The following is a 16,808-nucleotide window of genomic DNA, read 5'->3' on the forward strand; positions in this document are numbered from 1 at the left end:
GACATGTTCACCACATAAACACTTACTTACTCACACATGCGCACCCACTCCCACAACCACACATGCACACATGCACGCACACAGTTCAACCGAATGCTGTTGAAAAAATATATGTTTTTAATATGTTTTTAAAAATGGCTACTGATGTGGCATGTTTAACTGTGTCAGGCAGGGTGTTCCACTTCCGCGGGGCATAAACACTAAAAGCTGCTTCTCCTTCTTTGGATCTGGTGTGAGGGATGAGTAAGTTGCCACTGCCTGTTGACCCAAGTGTTCTTGCTGGGGTGTAAGTGATGAGCAAATCTGTGAGGTGCAAGGCCGTGTAGTGCTTTATAAACCAGGAGCAGTATTTTGAAATCGATTCTTGTTCTAATGGGTAACCAGTGCGAAGATTCACATTATTGTAGTTAACAGGGTGTGATACAGGCTGCAGCAACATGTTGTCTTTATGGCCTGGAGGTAAATACATTATGTGTAACATTATAATCATCCACGACATAATTTATTTTTTTGCTCCATATATTGTTTATTTATTGTTTAATTATTAAGATCAATTAAAAGAACAACATTAGTTGTTCCTGGACTTTTCCTGATGGGCTGGCCCTGTTTTTGCTACAGCCTCGTTTAACCCTCTGAGGCTGTCTGTTTGACTTTCAGAGGCTGTTGCAGGCTCAGTCTTAACGTGACAACACTGGTATCATATTAGTTTAGTATATCAAAGCAATTAATTTGTATCAGACAACCAGGGGGAAATCAAAACTGACATGGTCATTTTCAAAGGGGTTCCTTGACCTTTGACCTCTGTCTGATGAAAATGGGTTCTTTGGGTATCCATTCTCTGTAAGAGATGCCCACTTTGTGCTAATACCATGCAGCTTTTCTCACTCCTTCCAAATGTATTATTTCCATCTATTGTATTTACATATTTCTGCATACTGGGATCCCTAAACTGTCTTTGAGTTGCATAAATTGGGTATGACTGGAAAACTGAGACTCTTGTGGATTCAATGAGTTCAGTCTTCTTCATGTGATGATGTTAGTCCCATGGCAGCATTTCATTTCAGTGAGGCCATTTTTTTAAAACTTGACCTCACTGTATTAAATGATCTTGGGTCACCTTTTGGATAATTACAGCTTCATGAAACTTTACAACCATGAACTAGAGAGCTAAAGCATTCAGCATTCCATTCAGGGTTCCTCAGCAGTTTCACGAAGAAATGGTAGCCCTCAAATGGCCAAAAATGCAATTCTTGCAAAAATGTCAAAACTTTTTTGATATAAAAATCACAGAATGGGTTGTTCTTTGGTGTACCTCAAGGTCTTGGTATTTTAATGTGGTACACAATGGTATCAACCCAAAAATGGCCCCAGTAAGCATGGAAACAGCCTTCATATACTCCCAACATAATGTTCTCTGCCGAACTAAATCATAATGTTTATCCCTGATTTATGAGTAGAAATACTTGTGCATCTCGTTATAAATATATATATCTATATAAGAAGTAAAACATATGAGATAAGTCTGCATTAGAGTTGTTACAGCGCTCACAGTTATTGTCAACATTCTTGTAGATCACAGCTAACTTCGCCTTGCTTAAATGGGCATGATGTACGACCATAGACTGAATTAGTCTGAGACATGCACAGGATGATGACGAAGAAATCTGTTTAACAGCTGCATCCCACAACTCATCTGTAAGTTTCATCCCAAGCTCTGCTTCCCAAGATAAATTTGTGGGGCGCATGAGGAAATGATGGAAATTGGGCTTGCACAAAATGTCTTACTTGAAAATACACAAAAAATGGTTGTTTCCAGAGAGGGCATATCTGCCTTTCTTATTTTAAACTTGTGCAATGAATCTTCAAGTCTCCTGGCCCCCTTGACCTTCTAACTGTCCTTTAAAATCCCCTTTCCGCCCCTAAAAAAGAAAAGATAACTCTCTATGTTAAGAAACAATGTCCTCGCTTAAAATAGTGAAAAAATATGTAATTTTCGACACAAAATTGGACATGTATAAACACAACAACAGTGGGAGAATGAGGTTAGGGTCAGGGGGAACATGCTGGAAAAAGGGTGCAGTGAAAAACTTATAAATTATCATACACCTGCAGCATTCTTTTCCCTCTTTTCATTGTAATGACTCTGATTTACTAATTACAAGCATGTTGTAACAACAAGCAGATGAATGAGTGGCCTATGATGTGATTTGGTACGCTCCTTATTCGCACAACAATGGCTTTGTTTGGCCAGGTCTGGGGCTCCTGGTCAGCAGTCTGCACTGTAGGGGTGGGGGGGGGTAGGGGGGGGGGGGTTGGTGTCTCCGGGTCCTTTGGCTGCTCCCTGACCCCACTGATGAGTCTGTCTGCAGCTCGGGGACACCTGAGTGCAGCACATCCCACATATTCCTGTCACTACTTGAACGTACAGTCGTTCATTTTCATTTTGCATTTCAGAATTGGGGGCCTGTTAGTATAGTCAGAAATCCTCAAAAGGGTTTTAGTTTTTTTGACGTCCCTCAACTGTACAGCAAACCATGACCATGTATTTACATGGTCATGGGGGGGGGGGACCCCACTGATGAGTCTGTCTGCACCACATCGGTGTCACACATATTCCTGTCACTTGTCCAACATACAGTTGTTCATCCCCATTCCCTCATTCTAGTTATTACTATCACAAAGATACAGTATTTGTAGTACAACCAATGAAAATCATGAATCTACAAATTTGATGATCTGAATGACCTGATTATATGTTGAGTGTATTGAAATAAAAAGAGTAGTTCTGCATCACTGATAGTTCATTATGGTACTTGATACAGGCTTCAGCAACATGTCGTCTTTATGGCCTGGAGGTTAATCCATTATATATAATCATCCACAACCAGATTCTCTTTTTTGCTCCATATAATGTTCAATTATTAAGATCAGTTAAAAGAACAACATTAGTTGTTCCTCGACTTTCGATCATTACTCCTGATAGGCTGGCCCTGATTTTGTAACGTCTTTGATTTTTTTTTTTTTTAGCAGTAACATTACACATTTGCTGAATGATTACTGCCACCAAACGAGAGGTCTGAAATCCAATGTGTGAAGCTAAACTTGAATTCTTACCTTATTAGAACACAATTTTTTTTCCCCCTTTTAGTCGGGTCGAGTGTTGGTAGAAATCATAATCACTTGTACCTGGATTACTTTTCTCTGCATAGATGGCAAAGCACATCAGGTATGCGAAAATATATGATTTTATTTCAGATTGTGATTTTTTTTAAATCAACAAGAAAAAAAACACTCCACTTCCACAATTGGTCTAGTCTGAGATACTGTGTGTTCATTGCATTTTTTATATTACAATAAGAACAAAGACAAAACACAAGTAAGGCACAGTACAAAACATTCACAGCAAGACATCATCTTAGTATGCATGTCTGAATTCCTAAAACAGGACTATACACTGAGAACTTTTTTCTCAGACAAAGCTACCCATATAGTCCTTGACAGTCCAAAAGAAAGAAAAAAACGACATCAAATGAAAGTGCACAAAATGTTGTTATAATCCAAAATCAAGACAAACTGTAACCTTCTCCCCCTCTAGAAATGCCATAAATCCTCCCTATATTTTATCATAGAGGTAGGAGAGTCGCCAAACCAGGTTGGTCTGGTCACAGATTTCCAGTATTTGGCTATGGTGTGTTTTGCTTGTAATAAACAACAGACTGCTTAAAAGATAAGCCACAGGAAGATTCCAAGAATACACAATTTGGGGCATATGAGTAACTTTACGCCTGTGACATGGGAAATGAGCTTGACTTGGATCATTGGACTCTTCCAAAGGCAGTGACATAGTGTGCCCTTCATTCCACATTTACAGACAGCCGGGGTGTTGGGGTTGAATTTATTTAACATGGTTCCGGTTAGTCTGTCTCTATGTGTCAGCCCTGTGATAGACTGGCGACCTGTCCAGGGTGAACCCTGCCTCTCACCCAATGTCAGCTGGGATAGGCTCAAGCCCCCCGCGACCTCGGTTAAGGATAGGAGTTGCTTGAAAACACTTTCTAGCATGTGGACGTGCAGCCCTATATTGATTCCATTGCCACCAGGGGGAGTGAGCATCTATCTAATCGTTCCAAATTAGTAACAGGATATGTGCTCTATACAGTATATACATGTTTTTAAAAATTTTAAACAATGTAAGGTCAACTCCAGTGTGTTTTCGTGTCATTTAAAAAGATTTAATTATATTTCAAAGATTATTGCGTATCAAAATTATATTGGACGGGACATAATATTTTCATATAATCTCATGCATAAAGCATATCTTTATGGCTCCTTGTGCATATCATAGGCACCATTCATATAGACATATTGCCAAATCTAGAATGAGAAAATAAATTAAAGACCAACTGCCTGCATGAAAACAAAACCCACACAACACACAATAACAGAAAAAACTACAGGTTAATAATCCTCACCCTTTGTGATTTATACCCTAATCAATTTCACAGTGTCTTCAAGTGTCTTCAAGTCAAAAAGCTGCAGTTTTAAATCAGGGACCAATACTTGCTACTTTACTGAACCAAAGGGTCTTTCATAATGGCACAATTAAAGTGCAATATAGTTCCATTATATTGAAGAGAAGACAGACACCTCTACAGTCGATATCTTCAACACTCACGCAACTTACACAGGAACAGTTTCAACTGATAAATAGCACTACTGGATATATTTGTGATTTTTGGGTGAATTGTCCCTTTAAATGATCATGTGAAGCACAAATTACTTCACAATGTAGCGTTGAATCTGCGACAGAGTTGAACAAATTACAAAACATAAGAAAGTTCACCTGGGACCAAGTTTAAGCTCAAGGTAATTAAGGCAGCTACACAGCAGGTTGGTTTCAGGGCATCAGTTGTTTGGCTGCCATCCACATTTTATGCATATTTTCTATAATATTTGTACAGCTGGCTGTAAGGAATAAGTAAGGCGTGTAAATAGTTTGTGTATTGATGCAAATAAAGTGAGACAGAGGGCATTTCTTAAGGCACTCAAGCTTGCATCTATTAAAACTCATTGGCAGATGAAAACATCAGATCTACGGAGCCATGAGGAGACTGTAACCTGAACATGAATACATGAAATGTCATATTTTCGTCATGGTTTCCACATGTTGACACATTGTCTTCTGCTGTGGGGCTGAAGAATGAAATGCTTTGGAAAAATGTTAGAAATTGTGTTAAATTTGAATGGAAACTTGACTACAGGAACAGACAGACTGACAGTAAACCTGCAGAGTCTGAGATCACTCACTGAATATTCCCTGCATTATATGTGAAATGCTCATTAGTTGTTGTTGTTTTTTTATTGCTTACATGTATTGGTCAGAGCCGAAGTGACATTGTCAAAACTCTTAACACAGTCAGAAGACCTTTTTTTTTTTTGCTTTCTACATGATCTAATTAAATCTCCACCACCTGCAAAACACTGCATTTGAAAAAAAAAGTGCTGCAAATGCAAACACTCTGTATTAAAAACAGAATGATGGCAGATGTCATACACTTCTGCAGTAACCACATTAAAAATAGAAATACAATACAATACTCACAGAATATTGAAAATACAATAAAATAAAAATAATAATTATCCCAATGCAATTAACTAATTGATGGCATCAGAATTGTATTCATTTAATTATTTAGTAATTATTATTATTACTACAGCCCTAGAATTTCAGGGTTTGTTTTTTAATGTTTCACAAGTAAATTAGAAGATTGAAAGGTAAATCAGTTCATGAGTTTAAGTTGTGGTCACTCCCCTGATACAGAACAGAGACTTTACTGTAAACCCTCCAAATTCAAGAGTCCCAACAAATACATTGTGTGTTAGCCTGCAGCTCTGATAGAAAGCTGAGATGGAGACGCATGATGTTGTGATCATTTTATTGAGACGAGACGGCATGACCCATTAATTCTCTGAGGCTATTAGTGCCTTATTAAACCCCTGAGGTGATGAAACATGTCATTACACCCACTAACAAACACACACACCCTCTCATGCAGCCTTGTTAGACCACTTGTCAGTCTACACATTGAATAGGAGGGTCGTGAGCAGAATGCATGGGCTTGTTGACAGTAAGAGATCAGAGTGAGGAGCTGCAGACAGATCAGATCACATCTTAATCTGTTCATCTGCTGTCAGTTAGGAGCCCACATTCCCCAGCCTTTTCACCTTAATGCCTCAAAGAGCCATGACCTTGTGCCCTGCAGGGGATTACAGCTTGCCATTCAGCTTTGGGTTCCACTCAGGGAGAGGGGGGGTCATGTTAAAGAAGAAGCTGTTGTTAACAGTTTATAGCTCCTTAGTGAGTGCATAAAGCTACACCTCATCAGGTTAAGACAGAAATGTTTACATTTGGGCCAGGGGTGGGGATCATGTTTTCACACCCAAGTTATCCTCTACAGGTGATAAGTAACTGGAGGCACTACACAGTGAAAAAAAGATGTCATTTTACACAAAATTTGATATTTATAATCGCAACAATAGTGGGCGAATGAGTGCCTTGTGGAATCTTTGACGTATGTGTGGAAAAAAAGGGTGCAGCAAACAAAATATATAAATATATAATACACATGCAGGATTGATTTCACTCTCCATTTATAATGAGTCTGATTAACTAATTACAAGCCTTGTAACAACAAGCAGATGAATGAGTGGCCTATGATGTGATTTAGTACGCTCCTTATTCGCACAACAATGGCTTCAGCCTGGGGCCATGTCTTGCCAGGTCTGAGGCTCCTGGTCAGCAGTCTGCACTGTAGAGGGAGGAGGAGGGGTGGGGGTCGGGGTTGGTGTCTCCGGGTCCTTTGGCTGCTCCCTGACCCCACTGATGAGTCTGTCTGCAGCTCGGGGACACCTGAGTGCAGCACATCCCACATATTCCTGTCACTACTTGAACGTACAGTCGTTCATTTTCATTTTGCAATTTCAGAATTGGGGGCCTGTTAGTATAGTCAGAAATCCTCAAAAGGGTTTTAGTTTTTTTGACGTCCCTCAACTGTACAGCAAACCATGACCATGTATTTACATCATAAATTGATCAATATGTCAACTCACCCAAAAAGTGAAAACATGACAAATAAAAACACTCTTATTTATTGCATTTTGTCAAAAATAGCACTAATAGTGCCCAGAAATCTGCTCTGCACCTTGATATTATGTTTTTTTTAACCTTTTCTTTTTGCTATTTTTTAAATACATTTTCAGCATTTAACACACATTTACATATAAAGGGCAGAGTACAACAAAAATAGAGTTAAGATACAATTATAACCATGACATTTAGGGTGGATTAGAAGAAAGAAAGAAAAAAAAAAAGGACAGAAAACAGAAGAAGGGGATTCTGCTGTCACAGTCACAGTTTTATCTCTTTTACATAATGTGGCCTGGCATATGATCAGATGTCTATGACGGACATGTTCCCAAGTTACAGCCATATTTTGCATGAAAATAACAATACTTTTAGTCAAGCTAATATTTGATGATATGTTGACAAAATTCAGACCATCACATGACTAAAATACTTAGCCTTAATATAAAAGAAGGTGGTGCAAAGAAGCAAATGTGTAAAATGAGGGGTGAAAAATAATGCATTTTTTCCATGTTAATATGTAAAAAGTTTCTCCTGTTATTTTAACATAATGTTTTCTGACTGTAAAAAGTGAAAGGGTTAAATTCTGTCATCTTAAAAAGCGTGTGTGCATGTGTGTGTGTGTGTGTGTGTGTGTGTGTGTGTGCGGTTGTGGGGATTATGCCTTGGATCATCATTACAATACTTGCCTTTAGATTAACTGACGGATGGATTAGAAAAGTCTCCTTCTAATTGTCTCAATAAATCCAACAGACTGTTTTAATAGCTTGTGAAAAGTTACTTCTTTGGAGAAACATGGCTTTCCCCACTCTGCTATGGTAACAATAATATAAACAATCAGACATCTGAATGACCTGATTATATGTATTCATATTGAAATGAGCAGTACTGCATCACTTATAGTTAATTACTGTAGTTAACAGGGCGTGATGCAGGCTGCAGCAACATGTCGTCTTCATGACCCTGAGGTAAATACGTCATGTGTAATGGTGTATTTACCATCATCACGACAATTTTTTCAACACTATTAGTTTTGACAAACAAACCTTACAGAAAACCTGATGGATCGATAATTTTCATCATTTTTCATTTGTCTTTGTATATCATATTGTATATCATATATATATATATATATATATATATATATATATATATAAGCTGTCAGGTATTGTATATTTTATATCAATTGTATATTATATTACACATTTATATCGTATATTATATATAATTCATGCATTTCTATTTTTTATCAGGATATGCACATGATTAATTAATTTATATTTTTATATGACATGGATAAAAGATAATTACTGTTACATTCATACACAATTTAGTTTATTCACATAAATAAGTGAACTGATTGTAAGTAACTTAAGGAGAAGTTGTGAGAATTATAAAATGTACTTCTTCTCGCTCCTTTGCAACAACATTTTTTTCTCTTTTTTTAATATACTCAAAATACCGCCCCAAACAACAAAAACAAACAAACAATTAAATAAAAATAAATAAATATGCACCCTGGTAGATATTCAATAAAAACTTAGAAAGAGCAATTATTATTTTACCAAGTTCAGAATTATTGGTAAAATAATAAAAGCTGAGATTGGTGGTTTTAATTGTGCATTCTATCAGTAACAGAACAGGAACAGTGCAGGATTCCTGAGCTCTTTTATGCTGCCTATATAATCATATAAATATATGATATAAACCATTGAAGTTGATGAGTGTGTAGGACTGCTGCTGGGACCATTCCACCTCCTGCCACTTGGCACCTCCTAATATTTTAGGATGCTTGACCATCATGTTGTGTTGCATGGGTTGTAGTATATTGTATATGTAGTGTATTGTTGTATTACTTTCCATTTTATGCAAATCTAATGGGCAATAAAGCAATCTGAATCTGAACATGAGCCCAGTAAGTTGTGTTTATCTGGTGGGGAGCATTGACTAAATCTGGTGTTTAATGTTTCAATCATGTGACAAATAGATATAATGCCATTTTAATTTTCTCAAGCAGAACCTCTCCCAGATTAAAGGCTTTTGAAAAGCCTAACTCTTTTTGTGCAAAATTATTATTATTAGTTATCTCCCCACATTATGGTCTAAATAATGCTTTTTAAAAATCAGTTTATGTCGTTGTTATTACCTTTAAACAGTACTTTCTTTCTTTTTAAATTACATTATTTACATAATTTAACATTGTTTATTGAGTTAGATGGAACCCGCCTTTAACATGAGTGTAATAATACACTTGATCAGAATTCCCGAGATACCACTGCAGAAGTTAGCATGGTGTCTTCAGAGGCAGAAATATGGACATTTGTATTGAGGTAATATTCTTGATAATGCAATGAGGGAAACAATTTGAGTAGTGTGCACTAAAGACTGAATTAAGAGAGCATTCATTCCTTTTCTCATTAAGTTTTACTTGAAATGACAGACATGTAGTCATTACATAAACTGAGGTACAGTACCACAGTTTTCATGCTCCCGAAGCTCCTGTACCTGTTAAAGTTCTTGGTTTGGACACAAAATAAAGAAATATTTCTTAATAAGCATTTATCTTAAACTGTTCGTGTCAGCAAACCCTGTTCTCCATGCACCGTGAACACCTCTCTGGAGGTCCAGTGAAATATTCCAGGATTCCTTCACTTCAGTACAAAGTGTTGCATTACAGCTCAGTTGAGCCCCGACATGTTATTAACCTGCACTGTTTATATTTAATCTCTCCCACATTTTTGCAGTTTCCTGTGATCATTTTACAGTAAATGAAGCAGCATGGACAATAACTGCTGCTCAGAGAGTAAACTGAGTAAACCTATTCAGCATTTAAATAAAGAGCTTTAGATATAATATTTATAATATTTTGTTGACTTTTTACGTATTTGTCTTTATTTATTATTTTATTTATTATATTTCTTTAGTTGATTTTATTTCTAATTTTTCTGTCCTTATATTCCCTTTTCCCATTTTATTTATATTTGTCTTATTTCCTTTTCATTTTGTTTTTAGTCTTTTATTGCATTTTATTGCTTCGTTATTTATTCTTGTTTTTTCTTTTATCTTGTTTTCATTTAACTTAGTTGCACTATAATTACTGTTCTTATAGCTCCTAACTAAGTTGTATTACATCCATAATTTGTTTTGTCTTAGTTGCTTGTCAATCATATGTGAAGCGCTGTGAACTGCACTATCCTGCATAAAAAGTGCAACACAAATAAGGTTTGAGTGACTGAGTGATTAACAGTAAAGTAACTGACACTGGTGAAGCACCTGTCTCGTTTACATTCTGCAAAAGAGACATGACTTTTAAACACACTGATTTAACTAAAACAAAAATTTTATTTAGTAGAGCGACACATTGCATGTATGAAAATAAATCTTAGTAGTAAAAAAGTAATTGATACAAAAATATGGGTCTATCCATCCATTCAACATTCATCATATTCAATTCACCAAAGCAAGAGCCAGTCAGAGCACACAGTGAAATGCAAAGAAGACCATCAAGCAAACAGCCTTCCTGAGTACCTGAATAATATTATAATATTATAAGACAAAACAATACTGCTGAGGGTCTCATCATAGTACATTGTAACACATTTCCGAGCTCATCTGCAAATCCCTCTTAAAAAAATTCTCTTCCACAGGAGATGTGTATGGATAGTCCGTGGGGGTGTAGTAAGGTGCATATTCAGGGGCAGAGAAGCTCTCCTGTTGGCCGGGCCAATAGTGGGGCAGGCAGTAACAGTCCTGGAGGTTGCAATGTTGATAGTGGTAGTGCTCGGAGGTGAAGCTGTGGTAGCTGGACTCCATCCTGGTGGGTGAGTCGTAGCAGGAGGAGGAGGAGGAAGAGGAGAAAGAGTCCTGTGGCGAGTAGCTGTTGTAATCCATGGGGTTGGAGAGCTTCAACGACTCTGGTGGGGAACAGGGAGCCTGAAAGAGCAAAAGGGTGAGGATTATTATTCTGAGCAGGATTTGGCAAAAGAGTCACGTGATGGACAGCAACCTGACACAAGGCCAAAGGCTCAACAAGGATGCCTGTGAGTGGCACTTTTCTGTGTGAATTAGGCTGCTGAAATAATAATGTTCATCTTGTAATGTGTACATATGGCTTTTTTTCCCCTTTTTTTACAGCAACTCTAGTTATCTTATTTTTTTCCGTACAAAACAGATCTAATTCGAAACTAAACATTTTTTTTGTTTTAAATGTACCTGCAATCCACACAAATATAGTTACTACATGCTGAACTCAGGTCTCTGCTCAGGAGTTACAGCAATGCCAAACTTCTATTCCCAAACTGCATATATTATTATATACTATGTTTATGGGGTGTTACAGCCTATTAATAACAGTGAGACCATAATTCAAATAATTTATATGTGGATGGACGACACTCCACTTTTCGGGGAGATACTTATTATAACTGTCTTTTTTTTTTTTTTTTTGAATAACTGCAGATTTACTCTCTATTGTAGTGCAATAATCATGGGATAATAATATATGTGTATGCCGAATATTCGCAGAGACCCTATACATAACTCTAAAGGTAAGGATATGGATAAGCTGTCTACATTTGAGACTAGAAACGTCTTTTTTTTTTTTTACATATGTTTTTTTTAATGAAGTTTGGTGGGAGACACCTACCATGCCATGACCATAGTAGTCCGCGTCAGAGGAGAGCCCATGGCACCAGGACAGCGGGAAGGTGGGAGGTGGAGGCAGGGAGACGCTGTAGCTGCTGCTGGTGTTGTTGTTGTTGTTGTTATTGTTGTTGCTGCCACTATAGCCGTTGCTGGGCAACATAATGTCCCCAAACTGCTGCTGGATGTCGTTAAAGGCGCTCTCCTGCATGCACGAGCTGTCAGGGACTGGGAAGGAGTCCGCGCGCAGCTGGAAAGCTCGCGCTCCACAGCTGCTAGCGTCCGCTTGGGGAATGGCAGGAGGAGGCTCCACGTAGCCACCTTACAGAAAGAAAAAGAAAAATTTGATTAAAAAATATATTTAAAAAGTGTCTAAACATGAAAACTCCTGCCTTCCAGGTTAAGCATTGGACGTCTGTGGTATATAAACCTGTGTATCGGCTGCGCACTAAAGATTGAAAATAGATCCTCTCAGGAGTTATTCTGCATTTCAAATTAAAAGTTGTCAATATTTCAGCCTAATCATAGAGAATATTCCTCAGAAGAAAGCGCACTCAGAAAAGATACGTGTTAGTCTCTGAATGGCAACAGACTTCAGGAAGACATTTAAATATTCCTATAAGTCTAGAGAGTGATGTCATACACCATCAGCCAACACATTTGAATGTAGCCTTCGTTTATAAGAAGGGACCCTGCACATTTGGAATTGAGCTGTAGTTCAATTCCAATAGACTTTGTGAGTAGGTCATGACCGGGTTTTCATGTAAGTATTTTCTTCCTGGTTCTGGGGGGGTCATTGCAGGTTGCTGTCTGTCATCAAGCAGTGCTATAAATTTTTCACTTTAGATGAATCCACCTAAAGTGTCTGCTTTAGTTATCCTGCTGCAACCAGTGCGGATTTTTTCAGCAGCTGACTAATCAATAGGTTTCATAGTTGTGGTTTTGACTGGATTTTGAATATGGATAACTGCAAACTGCAAGCAAATTTTGTTCATATATATTTGCACATATTCGGTTTTCTTAGTATTGCTTTGAGGTTGATTGGATTTAAATGTTGCCGCAGATATATAGCTCTCATTTGTTTTTGTTTTACATTAGACACTTCACATGGATGTTGCTGCTGAACTTACTTGGAAAAGTGGATGCGCAAAGATCCTGAAGATCCGAGCATGCCTGGGATATCAACTATAGAAGAAGAAGAAAGGGAGAAACACATGATTATTAGACGTTTTCCTCTTAAAATATTTGGATATGACTTTGACAGGTATTTTTGTTACCATGTTTAGTGTTTTTCATTGCAAATGTGTGTGCGTGTGTGTTTGTGGTTAATGGCTCGGCAGAAAATCGTTGGAGTGTTTTCTACTGGAGGGGTAGTCAATCATTTACAGGGACAGTTTATTGCTTTGTTCAGGGAGTGTTTTTTTCTTTCTCTTTTCCAGAGTGACAGTCAGGGTGCATTGGGGAGGGGGGCGACAGAGAGAGAGAGAGGGAGAAAAAAGGAGGGAGGGAGGTTTACCGTTTTGACTTTTTTACTGTTGGCCTGTCGGGCTCTGTGCCTCTGCAGCAGCTCTTTCACCGTGGTCTTCACTCGGACGCCTTGGTACACTCTCGGCTTAGCTGCATGAAGAAAATAGCACGTCACTTCTATTTACTAAACACTCAGGGGCAGACAATAGCAGACATTGACTCTTCTCCTCTCCACTCCACCCTGCACTGCCCCCACCAACCCCACCACACCCATTATCCCTCCTCTCACTTTAAACCGACATATTATGGTTTTCTTCCCTCAAATCCAAAATATAAATGTCTATTATCATTTCCACTCCAATAAAGTGCCATCTCTCCATTGTTGTATACACCAATAACATGTTGGATTTTAACACTGTGTTGTAGGAAATATTTGAACACATATAATGCTATATTGCTATGCAATAATGCTATATAAAACAACAAACTGTGGTTAAAACTGTGTTTAGTGCTTGAATGTTACAGTTTTCGCGGTGCGTAAAAGTGCATTATCAGCAGTCAGTGAGAGCGGGGCTTTTTTTGTTTTGTTTTTGCCCTGATTGTCCCGACCTAAAGCCCCGCAGAGTCTCCGACCAGGGTCCCCTCTTTGCGGCAGCGTTTCCTATTACCTGTAGACCCTTTCACTGCAGCCTGGTTGTGAGCCGTGCTCCGCAGCCACCCCGCCCAGACCAGGAAGAAATGAAAATCGGCACAAAATTCGCCACTGTAAGTATATATTTATGATCAAAAACGCAGATATGACATAAGCAATGTTGAAATGGAAAATCTGGATCGATCTAGAGGTTGGAATACGGACAGGATCTTTTCGTTAAGTTGGATAAAGCCGATTGGGGCGACCGCGTAAAAGGCACAAACAAAGAGCTGGCAAGAGTTTGCGAATGGACTGGAAACTAAAACCCCGTCTTAATAAACGCTTTAAAGTCGTTGTTCTGGGCAACTTTTGTGCATGTGTCGATACCAAAGTAAAGTTTGTTTCGATAAAAGCTGCGCCACAACGATCCAGTTAAGTTCTTTCTACGCTTTACGCATTTCAGCTCCATGTCACCGGAGCCCGGTCATCTTGTAAAAGCTTCGATCAGATTGTTGTTTACTGATGGAATATTTCAAACGCGATTTAAGCAGCATGCAGAATAAAATCCAAACGCAGCTCTCCTCCAATCTGTTTTTCTTTATTCAAATCACCCCTGCCCCCATGTTGGACGTGTTACAGAGCAATCCTATGGCGTCTTTAGAGGGAATAATTGGCCGTATTTTTCCTATAGGTGAATCTTGATAAAGGAGCCCAGAAAGAACGCCTCGCATAGGTGCGCGTAATTTAGGCCTAAAGGCGTAATTTAAAGCATTCAGGAGTGGCGAGACGTTTGGAAAAAGGCGATTTGATAACAAGAACGAAGCCTCGACTGCGAAACATCATCTGATAAATATTCATACAGTTAAATGCTACTTCATGATTTGTCTTAAATGTGGCAAATAGTGGGCCAAAATCACACAGCAGACACATCCCACTCTAACACGGTTGCTCCTAACGTCCTGTTACGCACAAGCAGCCCGGACACAGAGGCAACGGTTGTAACGTAACTTCTAATAGTAATTAAATGAATGTAAAAAATGTCCTGGAAATGATCATATACATGTCGTAGCGTGTGAAAACAGCTACTTTACATCGGAAATGAACGTATAATAAATCCATAAGAGTCGGTAAAGCTCTATAGTAGTGTTGAATGAATGAAAAAAACCTCCTGATCCACCCATCAAGTGAAACAGGTGGCAATATAATACAAAGATTAATCACTTGAAGTTTAATTTAGCTGTTAGTCATATCATATATTATTTAAATGTGTGATTAAAATAAGCATATACACGAGAAAAGCTCCCAAGTTTGCACGTGTCTCTTGTTTGCTTTTAAATTTGCCATTAAAACTTTTTTTTTCTTTTTCTCTTTTCTGTCTAACAGGAGAAAATGCAACAAAATGATTTCCAGATGAAAATCCGACTTGAAACTCACCAGACATGATGGCAGAGATGGAAGAGAGGCTCCCTGGAGAAGACCTGTGGGACTCCACAACGTCCTTTTCTGCCTCAGCAAAATGGCCAAGAACGAAATTTACGCAAAAGTCTCCAAAAATCTCAACACAAATGTCTTACAGCAGAGTCAGAGCATACAACAATATTGTAATATAGCTGGGGACATATTAGTTTGAGATTTTCTCCCTCCATGCCTACTATTTAAAACCCCTAGAACTCAATGATTTGACAATGATTTGATTGCGCGTTACTTTCAATTTGAATATTCAGAGGCAACCGAGTTTTATCGATTTTTTAATAAAAAACACCACGCATTGACATTAAAGAAGCTCTACTTTAATATAATATAGTAATATTTTACATTTTCACCAAAAAGAAATCATACTTTTATTAATTTTATCCTCCTTTTGCAATATGACAGCATCACACCCCCTTATTAAGCACTGCAGCACTTGGTGCTCCTTGTGCCACTTTATCACAGTGGTTGACTTTTTACCTGCGACCATACAGTTAGTGCGGCCAGTCTGCACGCCGAAAATATATTAAATCATATCTTTAAGCTTTATTTCGCACAAAAACACATAAAAGTGGCAAAGAAGTGGGCGGGGCAAAGGGCAGTAGCCATCTTTGGCATCGCAGGCCTTGAGATCCTGCAGCAAGTGCTGTAAGTGCACTCACCTGCTGCAGTCTGAGGGAGAACAATCAGCAGCTTTTAGATATTTTATTTTTCTTTCATCTTTTAGACACTTTGAATGAGGGAAAAATAAAATGTATTTAAGATGAATGGAAGTTCCCAGTAAAGCTCCACAGATTGTCAGGGTTTTAAATATACCTCCTTAAATCAACTCCAGTTCTCTTTTGTTCCACATTTATCACAGCTGTACAACATAAAAAACAAAATACTTTTATTTTCACATTATCTACACAAACTGGAAACCCCAAAAAGTTTTAGACAACGTCCCAACTTTTATTTTGGAATCGAGGCCGCGTTAAGTAGAAGCAACAATATATTTAAAATGATATTTACATTTATCAGCTTGTAGGATATGCTACAGTTTACTTCTGCTGGTTTTAGAATGTGTTTAATCACATTATAAGTTAATAAATTATGACATTTAACATACATATTGCTCATTTTAAACTAAATGATGTCATATAAATACTTGGAGTCCGTAAGGTGGTCCAGCTATTATTATTCTTAATATTATTTTTACAATTATGATTGTTATTATTCATATAATAATAATGTATATATTATATTAAATCATAAACATTATATCACTACAGCTTTACAATGACTGCTATTAGTTAGCAGTAACAGTAGTGTTACTAGTATTATTATGATTGGCAGTAGTAGTAATAAACCCCACTCTAAAAAGAAAATGTTTACTTTACCTGTCACCTTCTAACTTGTGCAATAATAGCATTTTTATAAATCTTTCTATATTTTTTAAAGTTTGTTTAGTTTCTT

General features: G+C 37.7%; 1 protein-coding gene and 1 long non-coding RNA gene across 2 annotated transcripts; one reads left to right on the forward strand and one right to left on the reverse strand.

Annotated features, from left to right (window-relative positions):
* Positions 1–10,473: 10,473 nt before the first annotated feature.
* Positions 10,474–12,315, reverse strand: linc.pou2af1 (lnc RNA pou2af1). Its single transcript, XM_059332071.1, has 2 exons — positions 11,790–12,315; positions 10,474–11,077 (listed from the first exon to the last, which is right to left on the reverse strand). The coding sequence occupies exons 1-2, from the start codon at positions 11,994–11,996 to the stop codon at positions 10,724–10,726; spliced, it is 561 nt and encodes a 186-aa protein (XP_059188054.1). The 5' UTR covers positions 11,997–12,315; the 3' UTR covers positions 10,474–10,723.
* LOC131970637 (uncharacterized) lies at positions 10,948–16,586 on the forward strand. Its single transcript, XR_009394199.1, has 3 exons — positions 10,948–11,184; positions 12,884–13,049; positions 15,267–16,586. It is a non-coding gene; the product is annotated as an uncharacterized LOC131970637 (long non-coding RNA).
* The last annotated feature ends 222 nt before the right edge of the window (positions 16,587–16,808 follow it).

Source organism: Centropristis striata, chromosome 4 (assembly GCF_030273125.1).
Source record: "Centropristis striata isolate RG_2023a ecotype Rhode Island chromosome 4, C.striata_1.0, whole genome shotgun sequence".
Taxonomy (NCBI): domain Eukaryota; kingdom Metazoa; phylum Chordata; class Actinopteri; order Perciformes; family Serranidae; genus Centropristis; species Centropristis striata.

Coding starts and splice junctions, on each gene's coding strand:
- linc.pou2af1 (XM_059332071.1), bottom strand. CDS start 11,996: ATGCAGGAGAGCGCCTTTAACGACATCCAGCAGCAGTTTGGGGACATT. Junction 11,078..11,789: donor ACTACTATGGTCATGGCATG/GTAGGTGTCTCC, acceptor TTGCTCTTTCAG/GCTCCCTGTTCCCCACCAGA.